The sequence below is a fragment of the Podarcis cretensis genome (assembly GCF_951804945.1).
Source record: "Podarcis cretensis genome assembly, chromosome: 10".
In the NCBI taxonomy this organism is placed as follows: Eukaryota; Metazoa; Chordata; class Lepidosauria; order Squamata; family Lacertidae; genus Podarcis; species Podarcis cretensis.
In genome coordinates, this window is record NC_137179.1 from 69560298 (window position 1) to 69577988 (window position 17691).

General features: G+C 39.9%; 1 protein-coding gene across 2 annotated transcripts in view; it reads left to right on the forward strand.

The window, feature by feature from the left end:
• Nucleotides 1–17691, forward strand: part of LRRK2 (leucine rich repeat kinase 2) — an 85050-nt gene that overhangs the window by 43898 nt on the left and 23461 nt on the right. For both annotated transcript variants that reach the window (XM_079993900.1, XM_079993901.1), the window contains 14 exons: nucleotides 507–576; nucleotides 2658–2857; nucleotides 3214–3464; nucleotides 3906–4054; nucleotides 5578–5671; nucleotides 6799–6985; nucleotides 8115–8296; nucleotides 9546–9775; nucleotides 11142–11269; nucleotides 11922–12140; nucleotides 14258–14459; nucleotides 16208–16296; nucleotides 16416–16603; nucleotides 16830–16984. In XM_079993900.1, the coding sequence (XP_079850026.1) occupies nucleotides 507–576; nucleotides 2658–2857; nucleotides 3214–3464; nucleotides 3906–4054; nucleotides 5578–5671; nucleotides 6799–6985; nucleotides 8115–8296; nucleotides 9546–9775; nucleotides 11142–11269; nucleotides 11922–12140; nucleotides 14258–14459; nucleotides 16208–16296; nucleotides 16416–16603; nucleotides 16830–16984 (2344 nt within the window). The remainder of the gene's footprint in view (nucleotides 1–506; nucleotides 577–2657; nucleotides 2858–3213; nucleotides 3465–3905; nucleotides 4055–5577; nucleotides 5672–6798; nucleotides 6986–8114; nucleotides 8297–9545; nucleotides 9776–11141; nucleotides 11270–11921; nucleotides 12141–14257; nucleotides 14460–16207; nucleotides 16297–16415; nucleotides 16604–16829; nucleotides 16985–17691) is intronic.

Below are 17691 nucleotides of genomic sequence, written 5' to 3' on the forward strand. Positions count from 1 at the left end.
TTTGTATAAGAAATAGCTCCTGGACCACATATTCTTCTTAAAGCACCTTTGTCCACAGTGCTAATCACATCAAACAATCTGCACTGATTTCTCATATGCTCATTAAGTGCACACGGGGCAGTATTCAACTAAAATAATTGTGGGAACACAAGGAACACCACTGGCGCAACAGGACTAACCTCTTTGTTCACCCACGTCCACCCCATGCCATTCCCAAATCTGCTCTAGAGGGTTGGAGGTGGTCAGTTAATGGGTTAATTCTCCACCAGTCAGCAGAGATTACTCATTTCCCTCAGTACACCTGCAGGTATCTTGTGATTCTCTTATCTGGCAAGTAACTTTGTATATAAAAGGGCTCAGGTTACAGCATACTGTGTGTTTCTGAAACGTAGGTTGCTTTGTTAATGCTGATACCGCAAGCAAAGCATAATAATTTGATCATCCACTCTTTTTAAATGCATCTAAATGTTCATAACTGCAACATTTAAGCTTTTGGTATTTTCCAGGGACCTGGGTCACATCACGAACCATTTAAGAATCCAAGAAGAGGGCAAATGTCTTCTGAAGAATCGCACAGTAAGTGTATATCCACAGTAGGTTTTTAATTAAAGAAGTTCACATCATTCTGTATTCACTTAAATTCTACATACAGTTACCATTCTTCATAAGAATATGTGTGTAATTTAAACATCTAAGAAGTAGACTACATAGTACAAACTGGTATAGAATTGTGCAATTGGAGAAATAAAATGCCCACCTAATTAAATTTCTTGCTACATCAGTGGGTCCAGTCCCATCAACACATTTTATGCCCAAGTCTTCTACATGCCTAGAGAAAGTAGTTGTAAAGAACTATGCTTGTAAAGAACCGGATCTCTGCCCTGAAGCAAAATTCCTTCTTCATGCAAAATAAAGTAATACAGCCAAGATCTTGATCATATGTAAAAACATTTGTGCATTTCCTCATACCTTGAACAACAACATCATATTATAGCTTGTCCCTATTAAAGCTGCAAGAAAGAGAATAAGCATTGAATATGTGGAAGCTGTCAAGTTGTTTTTGGTCCGGCTAGCCTAGTGTTGTCTGCTCTGACTGGCAGAAACTGAGGTTTCTGGAGGTGATATTTCTAACTCTGCTTCCTGAGATCCTTTAGGTGAAAATAGGAGCATTTGAACCTGGGACTGTCTAGCTGTAAAGCATGTACCTGGTTTATCTATAAAATATTTGTATACCAATTTGTCATTAAAAAAATCAAAGGGGTTTTGCAGTAGTAGAAACATAACATCATACAAGAAAAACTATAAGAAAATTAAAATCAGACATCAATTAACCATTCTTGATTGCCTGTCTATGCCTGGTGCAATAGAAAAATTTTCAGCAAGCATTTAAAAGTTGGCACAGAAGGCCGCTTATCACTGAGCTGTTCTATTTCTCTGCACATTTCTCTGGAGGGGAAAGTTTCCTTATTTGTTTAAATTATTTATTTATCTGTTTGTTTATTTGTTTTCCAAAAATGTCAGTTGCACAAAAAATACAGTGAAGCAAAAATTATATACACCTGGCTATCCTGAAGCTTAACATTCCAGAGCCTCACAAGTAAAAACCATATTTCTATAAATTTATTTGACTGTTGTTCCTTACTCGTTCTTCTGTAAGGTATTCTGCTAAAGCTGTTTGGTAACACTGGGACTGTACTCTTTTTTCCAATTAGCTGCTATACAAATCCTAGTAGTGATAAGAAGATTAATAACCATTTCCAAGTTAACGTAAATAATTAAGTCTTTTAAATATCCCAGTAATTATACCTTTGGATCTAGTGGTAATAAGTAACCAGTCATTTTCCTAATTAGACTTTGAATTGTAATCCAGAAAGTCTGAATTATAGGGCATTTCCAGAATATATACAAAAGAATGTCCGTTCTGCTTTACACCTCCAAAAATGACTCTACTGACAAATCTTGCTTACTCTGTATGGCATTAAATGCCATTGATACTGAATTTTAAGAAATTTTTCTCTGATATCAAGCTGTGTAGTATCTTGTTTCACATCTGTTGAAATTCTCTGATATTTCTGCCATAGGTTTCTTACCTTTTTCATCATAAAGGTACCTAATTTCCCCCCAAGTAGAATTCAGCATCATACTATTACAAATGTTCCAGCTGCGCAGTCATTGCAGTTTGCCAGTTGGAGCAATTGGCCATCTCCCCCTGAATACTGTAATGGGGGTTCCCCTCCCCCAGAGCCAGGGGGTGCGGGGCACAAGGGGAGGAGAGGGGGGAATTCCCCATTGCATGAAGCAACCCTTGCTCAGGGTTTTGCTTGATGAGCCATGTTAGGTGAATCCCGCTCAAAATATGTATTTTGCCTATGCTCACTATATTAACATTTTGGTGACACTATGGCAGAGAAATGTATCTCTGCAAATACATTTCCGTGTAAATCTATTTGTTTTCCTCTTTGCTTCCATCCAAAATGGTAGATCCCGATGGTTAGGATTTTGAGGTAGTTTCTTAACCATATGGCAAACCAATCAGGAAGTTCTTAAGTGTTCATAACTGCTGGTCAAAAAGAAATGCCATTTATACTGTAGCAAGCATTTCCTGATAAATCTAATGTTTCTGCATTCATTCATTCATTCATTCATTTATAAAATAGACACCCCAAATCGATTGGACAGTTCCTCTTCGTCAATCCCTGACAGGGAATTTATTAAGTCACTTGATCTTTCATCAAATGAGCTGGAGAATATAGATAGCATCAGTCAAAGCTCTTGCTTAACTACTCATTTGGAACATCTTGAGAAATTAGAGCTTCATCAAAATGCCCTTCCATGCATTTCTGAACAATTGTGTGAGGTGAGTCTAACACAGTGCTGGAATATATATTTATGTCATACTATCAGTGTATTTCTCCTGCCCACCTAGCAGTTCGAAAGCACTTCAAAGTGCAAGTAGATAAATAGGTACTGCTCTGGCGGGAAGGTAAACGGCGTTTCCGTGCGCTGCTCTGGTTCGCCAGAAGCGGCTTAGTCATGCTGTACACCGGCTCCCTCGGCCAATAAAGCGAAATGAGCACCGCAACCCCAGAGTCGGCCACGACTGGACCTAATGGTCAGGGGTCCCTTTACCTTCACCTATCAGTGTATTTACTGTATCATAAAATAGTTTAAAGTGCCCACTAAAAAGATCCAATTCATCCTTCTTTCTTCCAGAGCTTGAAGTGTTTAACTTATCTGGATCTGCACAGTAACCGTTTTAAATCATTTCCTCCATACCTGTGGAAAATGCCTCATATAGCACATCTTGATATCTCCCGCAATGAGATTGGTCCTTCCTTAATTTTGGATTCAAAGATTGTCTGTCCATCTCTAAAGCTACTGAATTTATCATACAACCAATTGTCATGCATTCCTGAATTTATCTCCAATGTTGCACAAAACCTGGAGCACCTTATATTAGAAGGGTAAGAACAGGTCTTGGTGATTTTGATATATGGTTCTCAAGGGTTGTTGGCAGCAGTGAATTGAAAGATTAGGAAAGGACCTGTAGGTCCCTCCGTATGATGTTGGATTACAACTCCCAGCATCTCTGACCATTGGAGACCAACATTTACAGGGTCACCCCTGCCCTACACGAAAGTTCTGTAGCTGTGTATGTCCCAGTTCATCATTTTATGAAACCTTATTAACCCCTCCACCACCACCATCCATACAGAAGGAGGAATGGGAGCCTGAGGTTTCCTTAGCCCATTCCTCCACATGATGTTAAACTGATTTAGCATGACATGCAAATGTGGCCAATGCAATGCAGCCCAAAGTGTGGGCTGCAGACCTCTAGCGTATTTCCATATGCATCTTTTTTGTATATGCTACTTATAACTCTATTTAGTTTTATTTTTTCCTAGTAACAAGCTTTCAAGTGTATGCTCACCGTTATGTTTGAAGGAACTGAAAGTGTTAAACATTAGTAAGAATGCTGTATCCTTCTTGGCTGAGAATTTTCTAAAAGACTGTTTGAAGCTGGAGACACTCAATGCTGGGATGAATTCACTTGGTGAGTGTATGAAGTGGCGCAATATTTTGGCTGTGAGGCATGGGAGCAAGTGAAGTAGGGTGTGTAGGAGGAGAAGGAAAATTATGTAGTTAATATTTGTGCTATTGTTTGCTGTCTACTGCAGTGTATTTATAAGACTAGTACTGTCATGAGTCACTTTTAGTGTATGTAAGTCCTTGGTTTTTGTATTGGATGTTTTTTTTAAAGGTGTACGTCACCTTGGATGCCTTTAGGCAGAGAGGAAAATACTATAAATTAAATATAAAACCAACCTGAAAAATAGAAAGCTTTAGTAATTGCTATGCAACTATGAAAGGCCTTACTTTCAAGTATTGCTCTTAAAAGGAGAAAGCCATGATTTTTGCAAATGTGTGAACAATAAATGAGGGTTTTGTGCTCATACATCTGCACCCAAAAGAGAAATGTCTTGTTGGAAGTGGCCCTAATGTTGCCATATTACAAGATGGGAAATTGAGGCTGAGAGATGACCTGCACAAAGCCACTTGTCAAATTCATGCCTTAGATGTGATTTTTAGTCCCATGCCATCTTTACATGTCTTTTCCAGGCTGATTAATTTTATAGCGCAAAACATCCATAGCTGCTGCTAATTTGTGCATTAGGATCCAGACATCTTCCAAATTTCATGTCCAGTCCTGAAGAGGCAGAACCCGTGGACGGATCAGGGAAATGGAGATCAGACAAATAGCCTGAGACAGAGGCTGTTGAAACACAAAGTGTTAGGAAAGCAAAACAGTAGAGGTCTCTTATTTCAATGGTTGGCATCTGTCTGTCTCAGGAGACAATGGAAGAGTGTGCCTTCAGGGGTGAAGTCAAACCGTTGGAGAGTTATAGCTTCTGTGGCTGTAGAAACCGATACAGGAGTCTTCTTTAGTAGTGGTAAATTTAGGCCTTCCCTCTGTCAGTTGTCTGAACAGAAAACAATGCCTTGCTTGCTGCGTTTCAGTCTGCAATAGAGGGAGAGAGCAGGCAGAGTTCAGTCCTGGATCAGGGTTCCAAAAACAAGGGCACACAGAGGCAGGTCTTTGAGAACCCCAGGGGCAGAGACCAGGAAGCATCCTTTTCCAGAAGGACCTTCTGCTATGGAGTTATTTACTTTCCCCATGCACCCAAGGCTGTTTAAAAAGGTGCTAGAAAGGTGTAATTCTTTCTGTAGGAAATAGTTCATTTGGTATAAGGTGTTACAGGTATCTTTTGAGATTGTGTGTCACATCATTTCCTGCCTATGCTCTGTGTGTGTGTGTGTGTGTGTGTGTGTGTGTGTGTGTGTGTCAGAGAGAGAAGGGGAAAGAGAACTTTTTAAAAAATCTGCCCTCCCCCTTTTGTGCCTCTACAACGCTGGAGCACTCGGCCAACAATACTTTAGATTATTCCTCCCTTTATCATCTAGAAAAGTCCTGTGCTACAAATAGTTAGATTATATGATAACTGCCTTCCTATATTGTGCGTATTAGCAATTTTTACTAACTGGTAACGTAATTGCTTTTCTTTTTGCTGTTTTTAGAGGCCACACCTGATTTGCCGCCTAACATAACTACATTGAAATTATCTCAGAATAATTTTTCTAGTATTCCAGAAGCAATTCTTCTTCTCCCACAGTAAGTTTCTACAGTATTTCCCTTTCTGAACAATTGCATGCTCGTGTAGCCAGTGCAGAGATTTAAGGATCAGCAACATGTGTTGCTGCCCCACTAAAACAGCCTGTCAGTGGTTTTCTGCACCAGCTGCAGAAACCAAACAGTCTTTGAAGTTAGCCCCACATAGAGCACATTGCAATGCTCCAATTGTGAAGTTGCTGCAGCATGGGCTGCTGAAACCACACCATCCTGCTCAAGCAGTGGCTGTAGCTGGTGAAGCAGCCATGCTGGGCAAAGGCGCTTCTCAAGACTGAATCCACCTGGCACTCAAGTAACAGGGTGGAACTGAGGAGTGTCCCCAAGCTACACTCCTGTTCCTTCAACAAAAGCGCAGTTCCATGCAGAACAGGCAGTTTCCCTAAATTCTAGACCTCAGAACCATGCACCCACAGCATCTCCCATCTTTTCAGGATTCAGGCTCACTTTATTGTCCCCATCACTGCCTCCAGACAGCACCTGCACAGTCTCGATCCTGATTCAGATGGAATGGAGAGACAAAGCTGGGGGGTCATCAGCATATTGGTTACACTGTGCTCCAAATCCCGAAATAAAGTCTTTCAGAGGTTTCATATAGCTATTGATTAGCATTGCTTCCTTAGGGGCAAAGCCCTTTGGGGAGAATGTAAGGTGGTCGGCCAAGTCAAACTCTGTCCCACGATCATCCAGGTTCTGCCTATGCATAGACTTTGGAAATCCAGCTGTCTGTATTCGAAAGACTTAACATGTATGTTGCTTCAAAACTGCATTTTCTGTCTCTTTCTTGAAGCTGAATGTCCAGCAACTCCGTCATAGTTCAGCTATATTAAGTCTTTCATAGACTCTCCTATGACTTTCTTAGTTTAAGAATGTCTGAGGATCAAAGCAGTCCTAGTCCATCTATCTGATCAAGACCACAATGAGTGTTCTAACGGATACCACTTAGGCCTTATTAGTATAGAAACAGAGATAAACAGGCATCCATTGGCTTAATCTTCAACACGGTGGGTAAAATAAATATGCCTGTTCCAGGACAATAATTTTTTTTAATGTATAGTTCTTTGAAATAATCTTCTCATAACAAGTTTGCATATTCCTCATTTTCTTTTTAGTCTGAGATCAGTGGATTTAAGCAATAATAAAATTGTAACTCTGCCTGGGCCAGTTCATTGGAAAACGTCTAATTTAAGGGAGTTGCTGTTTAATCATAATCAAATAAGCATTCTGGATCTGAATACAAAAGCTTTCTTGTGGTCTCGGCTCGAAAAGCTTCACCTCTCCCACAACAACTTAAAAGAGGTAAGCTGTGAGCTTCACTATTAATAGGGTGGTTGCTCTTAAGAATGATATTCTTACTTCACCACAGCAGAGTTCTATAAAAAACAACAACTGTTTGATAGGGACAAGGTTTTCCCTATGATTTCTTCTTCTTGTTGCTTTATTTTCAAAATTATTCTTTCAACACCAATTTATTTGGATGCCTGAGCAGCAAGGTGGCCTTATCACTAAACAACTGCGTTGGGTAGCACTTCTGCCACAGAAGCCAATGGGAAAAATTGTGCTGTGGAGGAACCACAAGAAGACAAAGGAAGAGCCACAAACTTGATACTATAAGTATACAAGGAAGGCTGAGGCAACAGGCAAAAGACTCCCCAAAAACAGTTTGAAGAGGATCAGGCTTTCATTATGCCAACATCTGTGTGTGATGGATGGACAGTGACACACTAATAAGACCCAGTGAAGTAGTTGTCCTGGAAGGGGTCAGTTTACTGGCCTAGTTATGAGAAAAGAGTTATAGAAAGCTCTGCTTAAGATCAGTTTGGTGAGACTCTTAAGAGGAGGGAAGGAGAGGGACATCTGCTCAAAGATCCTCAAATGGTGAGGAGTGCAACTTTGATTAATCATTTGCTCCTTTTCAGAACCCTGGGGTGTGTGTGTGTGTGTGTGTGTGTGTGTGTGTGTAGGTAGCTAGCTAGCTAGGTAGGTATGTGTAGATTCATATTTCCTTGGTCCATAAATGTTTTCAGAGGGATCACTAAGAATGAGTCACTAGGTCCAGGATCTGTAGGGTGATGTCTGAGCTGAAACAGAACACCATTTTTAAATAGCTCTCCAAGGGTATTAGCATGCCTAAAATCAGTTTTGCAAATGAGTAATATAGCATTTGTATAGGAGGATGCATTGCTACTGGAGAAAAATGATTTATTCTAAATTAATCATTTGTTCCAAATTGCAAGGTATCCACTGTAGATAAAATATGTTGTCTGTGTTGCAGATATTGTAGAATAGTAAATGAAACAAGGGATTTGCTATATTAATTATTATTTGTTCATTTTAGCTGTTGACATGCTTGATCTTGCACAGATAAATTACTCTAGCCCTCCCCCCAAGAAAGATTTTTGTTAATATGCTTCCTCTCTCTCTCTAGATTCCTCCTCAAATTGGGTTCCTTGAAAACTTAACATCTTTCGATGTAAGTTACAATCCAGAATTAAGAAGCTTTCCTGATGAAATGGGAAAGTTATCCAGAATATGGGACCTTCCTTTGGAAGGGTTAAATCTTAACTTTGACTTCAAGTATGTGGGATGGAAAGCCAGGGACATTATAAGGTTAGTTATCTCAACATTCTTATGGGTGGGTGTGTACTGACTGTTTAAAAGCAAAACAAAACAATACCAACAGTATACCAATCAATTAAATTAAATTTATATGTTTAAAAAATGGACAAATTGTTGAAAACAGGAGGCTGAAGTGGCAAATCTGTAAGAATAAATTTGGCTGCTTTTTTGTTAATGTTTTAGAATTTACTGGTATCAACAGGGTCTGCCTTAACAGATAAAACTGCCAAGCTGCAAAACAAATCTGTTTGCAATTGGACCTTGAAAAAAATAAGGACAATTTTTTACATAAGTAAAACTTTGTGGGATCATGGGCTTTCTGATGCTCTCCCCGCCCCCATGATGGTCATTGGCTTTAAACAAATAACTGAACTGAACTGAAATGTAATGTACCGTATTTTTCGCTCTATAAGATGCACCAGACCACAAGACGCACCTAGTTTTTGGAGGAGGAAAACAAGAAAAAAAATATTCTGAATCTCGGAAGTCAGAACAGCAAGAGGGATCGCTACGCAGTGAAAGCAGCAATCCCTCTTGCTGTTCTGGCTTCTGGGATAGCTGTGCAGCCTGCATTCGCTCCATAAGACGCACACACACTCCCCCTTACTTTTTAGGAGGGAAAAAGTGAGTCTTATAGAGCAAAAAATACGGTAATTAGTCTTAACTAATGGTTAATTGAAACAAGCCATAGAATCACAGAATTGTAGAGTTGGGACCCTGAGTGTCATCTACTCTAACCCTCCGGAGCAATGCAGGAATCTCAACTAGATCATACATGACAGATGGCCATCCAACCTCTGCTTAAAAACCTCCAGGGAAGGAGAGTCCACAATTTCCAGAGGGAGACCGTTCCACTATCAAGCAGTTTTTACTGTCAGAAAGTCATTCCTGATGTTTAGTCAGAATCTGCTTTCTTGTAACTTGAATCCATTAGTTTGAAGTTGGCTTTTTTCAACTAACTATAGGTAAGATTAGCCACAGGTTGTCCACGTTCAAACAAAACACTATGCTGTAGTTGGTCTGAAATGAAAACTTTTGGTCACAACCTCCTGCTGTTCTGCTGGGGAGTGCAGGAGTATACAAGCCTTTGACTTCTCTGTCTCCTACTCACAGCAATAAACTATACATAATGCTAATATGAATGTTTTGCAACTTGATCTGCATGGTTCATATGTCTTTATATATGAAGGAGGTTTTTTTAATTACCATTTTCTTACAAAGGTTCCCTCCCTTACTCAAGGTTTCTTCAACAGCGTTTAAAGAAAGCTGTCCCTTATAACCGGATGAAGCTCATGATAGTTGGAAATACAGGCAGCGGTAAAACTACACTGTTACAACAATTAATGAAATGCAAGCGACAAGACATGGAAATTCCGAATGCAACAGTTGGCATTGATGTGATTGACTGGAAGGTTACAGTGAAGAGTAAAACAAAGAAAGAGCTTGAATTAAGTGTTTGGGATTTTGGAGGTATCTTGTCATATTTGCATTTAACATCAAGCTTGGCTTATGCACAGTGGGGAGATGGAACCACAGCTACTTCCTTATCAGTTGTGCCCCCATACATGTTTTTTTAAGGTCCAGTTGTGTAGACCCAAATGGCATAGTTGTTGTTTCCTATATTTTATGTAGATTAATAACTGCATGGCCTTAGTCTGCTTGGTTCAGACCTATGCACAAGGCAGCCTATGAGACTGAACAGACCTGGCCAGTAGCTGGTGCAAGTCTCAGCATAAATGTATGTTATGAACTTACAGCCTTGTCCAAATCCAGCTTGCAATGATTCATCAAAACAATATTAGGTTACATAGTAAATATTGGGTGGCTCATAACATTTTAGCAGTTTGAAAATGCAAGTGGTCATTGAACGTTTGGAATGAAAGTGTGCTGTCAGCCTTGATAGGTAAGGTGTTCGGTCTGGTTTAGTAGTCATAGAAATAGAGATAATTGCTAGGTTTCAAAGACTTAAGCATGCAGATGCAAGAGAACTCTGTGCACAACCTGCAGCCTGCTTATTTATTTATTTATTTATTCAATTTATATACCACCCCTCATTCAAGGATCACAGGGTGGTTTACAGTATAAAAACACAAAAACATAGCACAATAAAAAACAAAAAATACCTCCCCCACCCCTGGACACACACACATAGTTTAAAAGGCCTTAGATTGTTTAAAAATCTGAGAGAAAAGGAATGTTTTCACCTAACACCTAATGAAGGCACCAGGCAAACCTCCCTGTGGGGAGAGCACTCTCTGGACCTTTCCCTTTGGTTAATTTTGTTGCAAAATGTCTAATATCCTTCCAATATTAACAGCAGTGGAAATTGTTGCAGAGAAGAAAGAAACTGGAACTCTTCTCTGGATCCTGTCAAATCTGAGCATAAGAATATCAATACTGCTTCCAAATTTCAGGATTCTTGGGAGTGTGGTTACCTAATTCGGACTCTCCTGATGTATTTGTGGGGAGCTTTTCAGAACAAGGTGCCTCTCAAGCTGTGCAATGTTATTTTTTTTTCTTAGCCTAAAAAGATTTGAACTCTGGGGTTTTTCTGTAAGAACTGGAGGTTGTGCAGATTACAGCATAGGAATGTTATTGTGGTTTTCTGTGACCTAGAGGAGAGAGAAAAAGCAAGTGCATAACACAAAGAATGATCAAAACAAAATAAAAAAATTCCTTCCAGTAGCACCTTAAAGACATGCACACGAAAGCTCATACCAAGAACTAACTTAGTTGGTCTTTAAGGTGCTACTGGAAGGAATTTTTTAATTTTGTTTTCACTATGGCAGACCAACACGGCTACCTATCTGTAACAAAAAATGATGTTGTTATTTAGGCCAGGAGGAATTCTACAGTGCTCACCCCCACTTTATGACCCAGAGAGCTCTGTACCTTACTGTTTATGACCTTAGCAAAGGAGAGGCTGAAGTGGATGCTATGAAGCCGTGGCTGTTTAATATCAAGGTAACTTTATCATACTGGAGGTACCCCCAGTAAGGTGGGTCCAAAGTTTGTTGAAAACACATTTGTTTGCTCAGGCTTTTCCTGACAGTGTTATTGGCCTGTCTTAGATACTGTTGTTTTTTCTTCATATTTTCTTTAGAGTTTTATTAAATTATAAATTTAATAGATATAGTAACAATAACATGTTTTGTACTGTGCCCATAAAATGTTGCGTAAGATCATAGGTGGACAAATTTTCTATATTCGTTTTCCAAGTCTGCATATAGCATTACGTAGTGTCCCAGTTTGCACATAATGCTAAGCCAAACCATGATTTAGCTCAAACAATCAAGATTCCAGACCAAAGTTCATGGCTGTGCAATGCTCTTCTCCTAATCTACCTGAGGCTAAGTCTTGGTTTGGTTTAGCATTATGTCCAATCCTGGGCTCATAGTTTGTCTCAGTTCAGAGAAATCATAAACCATAAACCTAGAACAAACCTTGAAGTGGTGCATTGACTGTTGAATATCCAAACTATATGTGATGCACTTTATGGGAAATATACTCCAAAGTGTAGGGGCAATGACTGACTCAGCAAAACCATCCTAAAAGCTGTATATTATGTACTGGATGAGAATCTTAATCAAGCACTGTGATTATATGTTCTTTGCAGGCCCGAGCTTCATCTTCACCTGTGATTCTCATTGGTACTCATTTAGACATCTCTAATGACAAACAGCGTAGAGCTTGTGTCAACAAAATTACCAAGGAACTGATGAATCAGAGGGGATTTCCAGCAATCCGAGATTACCATTTTGTGAATGCTACTGAAGAGTCTGATGCTATGATCAAACTTAGAAAAACTATAATAAAGGAGAGTCTGAATTTCAAAGTAAGCCATGCCATTCATATAGATACACGTTCACATGCAGGAAAGTTTATTGTAGCACTTTGTTGTGGTTCGAGGACCCGAACCCCGCGCAGTGGAATGAAACACAAGGACACGTGATATAAGGTTAATGGGCAAGAAAAGGCCACAACTTTATTGATTACAGCAAGTGAAAAGGTATTGGCTTAGGCATTGGATTACGTCAGCTGACTCCACCCCCTCAGAGAGGGGTGAGTCTAAAAAACAAAGGGGGGTTTATTCACCAGTAGGTGGAGCCTGTTGATGCTAATCCAACTATAGGCTCTCCCCTGATGTCACCGAGGGTCGTGCCATGGCCTCCCGCCAAGCAGGCATCGGACAGAATACACGACCGCCGGATTCCTTTAACGGAATACCCAAAAATTGAAGGCGCAGGCGATGGCCACACCTAGCCCTTCGACACCACAACACATTATTCCAATGCCTAACCTACCCACCAATACCACAAAAGTTGTGACGATTGCTACGAGGTAGGCGAAAAAACCAAAAAGCCTAATGCCAAATGGAAAAATTCCTACCAGGCCCCCTGGACAACCAGGGTGACCAACCTAAGGTCCATAGCAAGGCCAAAAGAAAACTGGAAACCCTGCTATAAGGGAGTGGAGGGTGGGTGACTCGCGACGGGACGACAAAAAGAGAGGGCTGGAGGCTGGCGCCGCAGCAATTGAGGCTGCTGTACACGCCCCCTTGAAGGCACCTGGTTGGGTGCCTGGCCGAGGGCGGGGGCGCCAGCCAGGTGAGTGGGAGGCAGGGAGCAAACGCCCCCCTGCTTGAGGCGGAGTCCGGCTCCCAGCCACAACCACTCCCCTCTCTTGCAGGGAGGAGAGTCTTTCTTTAAAGCTTGCACAGTTGAATCAAAGCTTATGGTGCCATTAATCGAAACAACTACACAATCTGCAGTATGGTATCTCCTTAATGAGCCAGTGTGGTGTAGTGGTTAAGAGCGGTAGACTCGTAATCTGGTGAACCAGGTTCGCTTCCCGGCTCCTCCACATGCAGCTGTTGTGGGGGAGGAAGGGAAATGAGATTGTTAGCTGCTTTGAGACTCCTTAGGGTAGCGATAAAGCGGATATCAGATCCAAGCTCTTCTCTTCTAATGTGCAAAAAACATTTTACCAATCCTTATATCATAACCTTACAACAAAAAGTAGTTCATAAGTTATTCTCATTGCATAGACAGTGACTGTAAAGGCTTCAGAGAAATGGTAAATAATGCAAAGTATCCCAGTAAAGCCACCATTGGGCTCCTTTGTAGGAAGGTGTGGGGTATAAATCTAATCATCGGGAGAAGGGAAAAGAGATTTGGAACTAGAAGTCAAGTATTATGCACAGTGTCATGTGAATTGTCAGTCGAGAGCAATAGAAATAAGTCAGATGGATTTATACTTTTCTATGTCTTAAAACTCCCTGTCTTGTTTTCTCTTAAGATTTGTTGTGGCTGCTTTTGCTTGCCTTTTTCCCAGAGTGAGACTCAAGGTGGCTTGCACAAATTAACATGAAAAAATACAAAAAGATAAAAAAGACAATAGTTTAAAAGTAATCAAATTCTAATAGAATTAAAACAATATAAAAACAAATATATTAAAATACTGGTAATAAAAATAGCATGGCACTTTTAAAAGCTCTCTCCTTAAAAACTGTCGGTTCCAAATGGCCACTTGGAATAAAACTGTCTTCACCTGCTAACAAAAGGACAAGGCATTTTGGCAGTGGAATAATAGAAGGAGGTCTCCTTCCTCCACTGTCTTAGCACACTGCTTTGACTGAGCCAGCACTGCTGAGGTAGGTAGCATTGGGAAAACCACCCCCTGCTCTGACCCATCTTCTTCCACCACAGCAGCTGCCCAAGCTACTGAATGGGCAGAGTGGAGGCCGGGTGACCAGGATTTGGAGTTCCATTTCCCATGACATCATGGTTGTGATGGGGTCCAGTTTGGCCTTGAAATGGGCTCAGACTTGACCAAACTGTCCCCCAACTTTTGGGATAAATCATTTAGTTTTCCAAACCTGAGTAGGGAGGTTTGACCCATCACTAAAGAATTCATGAAAAAGTCTATAAACAAAGCATGTTCGTTCTACAGATCGGAGACCAGCCCGTTGTTGGACAGCTAATCCCAGACAGCTACTTGGAACTTCAGAAGAGAATTTTGGAGGAATGCAAAAATGTTCCAGCTGAATTTCCTGTGATTGACCACAAGCGGTTGTTAGAATTGGTGCAAGAAAACCAGTTGCAGTTGGATGAAAATGAGCTCCCACATGCTGTTCACTTTCTGAATGAGTCAGGTAACATGCATCATCAAAATATGTTGTTCTTAGCTTTTGCATCCTTTCCACTCTCCCTCTCCCTCCATTTTTTCTTACAGCTGGATTCTTATAGACTCATACCTTTAACTAGGAGAGAGACGACCCTGAGGAATGTATTTGTAGGGAGAATAGATAGGCAAGAAAAAAGGTAAAGATGCCACCCATCACTGCTCCTCTGCAAATGCCTCTCTTTGCATTTTAGCAAGTAGAAATGTGTTTAGGAAATGTGTTTGCTGCAACAATGTATATTTCTTCCTTCGCTCTAGCATAGTTTTGGTGCGTGAGACTATTTTCAAGGGAATTTTTAAATGATTGGAAGCCCCTTGCGTACCTGCAGTACTGCCCCAAGATTTTAAACAATCTATCCATGTCTGAAAATGTACTACAGTGGAACCTCAGGTTACGTACCGTCCTCCTTACGAACGCTTCGGGTAACGAGCTCCACTAAGCTGGAAGTAGATGCTCCTGGTAGTGAACTTTGACCCAGGGTGCAAGCGGAAGTCATGCACGGTGGCAGCAGAAGGCCCCATTAGCAAAAGCACGCCTCAGATTAAGAACAGTTTCAGGTGGTGGGAATGTAAGAAAGTGAAAGACTTCTGGGAAAAGATATACAATGAACTGAAGAAGATTCTAAAATATACATTTACAAAGAAACCAGAAGTCTTTCTGTTAGGAATAGTAGGAAATGAGATAAAAAGGAAAGACTGTAAATTTTTTCAATATGCAATTACAGCCGCAAGAGTGTTACTGGCCCAGAAATGGAAACAACAAGAAATACTGACTGTGGAAGAGTGGAGAATGAAACTGTTAGATTACGCAGAGCTAGATAAATTGACAGGGAAAATAAGATACTTAAGAGACCAAAAGTTCATCGAGGACTGGGGGAAATTTGTGGAATATCTGGAATACATAAGTGAGGGACAGATGACGCTTAAGGGATTTAAAGAAGCACTGTGAAAAAGTAAGAAGTATTGTCTAAAGGGAATAGGAAAAAAGAGATAAACAATGTCAATATAAATTTGAGAAATGTGTAATTAAAATTATAACTATGGATGATTTACGGAACAGCAGAGGGAAGTCCAAAAGAGAAATAAGTTGTGAAAAACGATGTGAAATTAATGTATTTTGTTTTGTTTTATTTATTGATGTTAATTAATAAAAATTTATATGTAAAAAAAAAAAGAACAGTTTCAGGTTAAGAACGGACCTCCGGAACGAATTAAGTTCGTAACCGGAGGTACCACTGTATGTACCTTTCTGTTTGTTTATTTCTGCTAAGAATAGCACACCTCACGTATAAAAGTTTTGATATTGATCTGAAGTAGAACATCTTCATTCTCTTCTAAAATAAATAGACAACTGCTGAGATTCGTATTGTTGCATTAGTGATTGTTGCTTTGCAAAAATGGGTATATTGGGAGAAATTTGCACTAAAATGTTGGTGAATCTTATTGAAGATCTTTTGAAGAAAATAAAATCACAAGCCGATGTGGAAACGTGAAGAAGTGAACATAAGATTGGAAAAAATAGAAAATGAAACTGACAGATTTCCCCATCCCTAATCCAAACGTACTGTTCCATCAAAATTGTCTTCTTCCTTTAAGATTCAGTGGAGTCTTGCTCTTGGCTATTTTGGGTCCAACCTACCATAAGAACCAAGCAGTGCTAATATCTACAAGTACAATATGTGTTGATTAAAATATTAATTTGTGCTGCTCTTCACCCAGGTGTTCTGCTCCATTTTCAAGATCCGGCACTTCAGCTAAGTGACTTGTATTTTGTGGACCCTAAATGGCTATGTAAAATCATGGCACAGGTGAGTTTTCAGATGTTTTCTTTTTTTGTGACCAACTAAGTACACATCGACCTCTTGCCTTCCTGCTTCAGGCCCCACTTTTTTTTTCAAGAACTCTGAGTTTTGTTTCTTTTCCCTAGATCTTGACAGTGAAGGTCGAAGGCTTTCCTAAGTACCCAAAGGGAATCATAAAGCGTACCGATGTAGAGAACTTCCTGCTAAAGAAAAGCAAATTTCCTAAGGTTTACATGTGTAAATACTTCAGGCTTCTGGAGAAGTTTCAGATAGCACTGCCATTAGGAGAAGATCAGCTCCTTGTTCCAAGCAGGTAAACAAAAGGCTTGAAAGCAGGTGCTGCGTTAAGGAAATGTAGTGTTAGAACTTCATGACTTGTTTTATCTTTGGTCTTTTTAGACTTGCCCACTAATCAGAACTATGAAGAACACCTGAGAAAGAGACTCATTGCACATTCTGGCTACTTCTAACCCCTGCTTTCAGTCTATAGAAAAAAATAAAATCAGAAATGTTAAAAACAACTTTACTTTTTCTTCCAGCTTGTCAGATAATAGGCCTGTGATAGAGTTACCACACTGTGAAAACTCTGAAATTATCATAAGGCTGTATGAAATGCCCTATTTTCCCATGGGATTCTGGTCCAGGCTAATCAACAGGTTGCTTGAAGTGTCACCGTTTATTCTTTCAGGAAGAGGTACATTAATTTTCACATGGCTCCATTATTGTTCTCCTTGGCTAAAACGAGATTAAACAGAGGGAGTCTTGGGTGGGAGAGGGGATAGTATCCCAATGCAATGTTGAAAGTAACTCAGAACTCTTAATACTGAAACTGCTGGCTTCTTTTTGTTTCCTTAAAAAAAATATCTGTTGGGGTTTTTATATTTTCTGTTTGATTTCTAATATTTTTACATGACATTACATGACCATAGCCTATACAGAAGGCCCCAGATTCAATCCCTAGGATCTCTATTTAACAGAAATGCCTCTGCTGCTGGAAAATTGATGCCAAGTCAGGAATAAACAATAAGGAATTAAATGGTAGTCGGATCCAGTATAAATCAGTATTCTGAACTGGTATAAATCAGATTCCTGATACAGTAGTATGTTATTTACAAAATTACAAATTGGGGTGGGCACAGGGGAGGAAAGGTTGAAATAAATAATGGAGCTACTTCTTTTGCTTACTAATTTTTATTGTGTTATAGTTGAACCCTAGCCTTTGCTGAATCAATATTTCATTATTTCAGTTTATGTTTCTCAACTGATTCATGACATGTTATATATGCTCTGAGGCCATACTAACATGCAAATATGCAGTTACTTACGTGTTTATGTTTTGCACTTTCACGCAGTGATATAAAATCATGGCAATATATAGCTAAGAGGTGGTGTGCTTTGTCA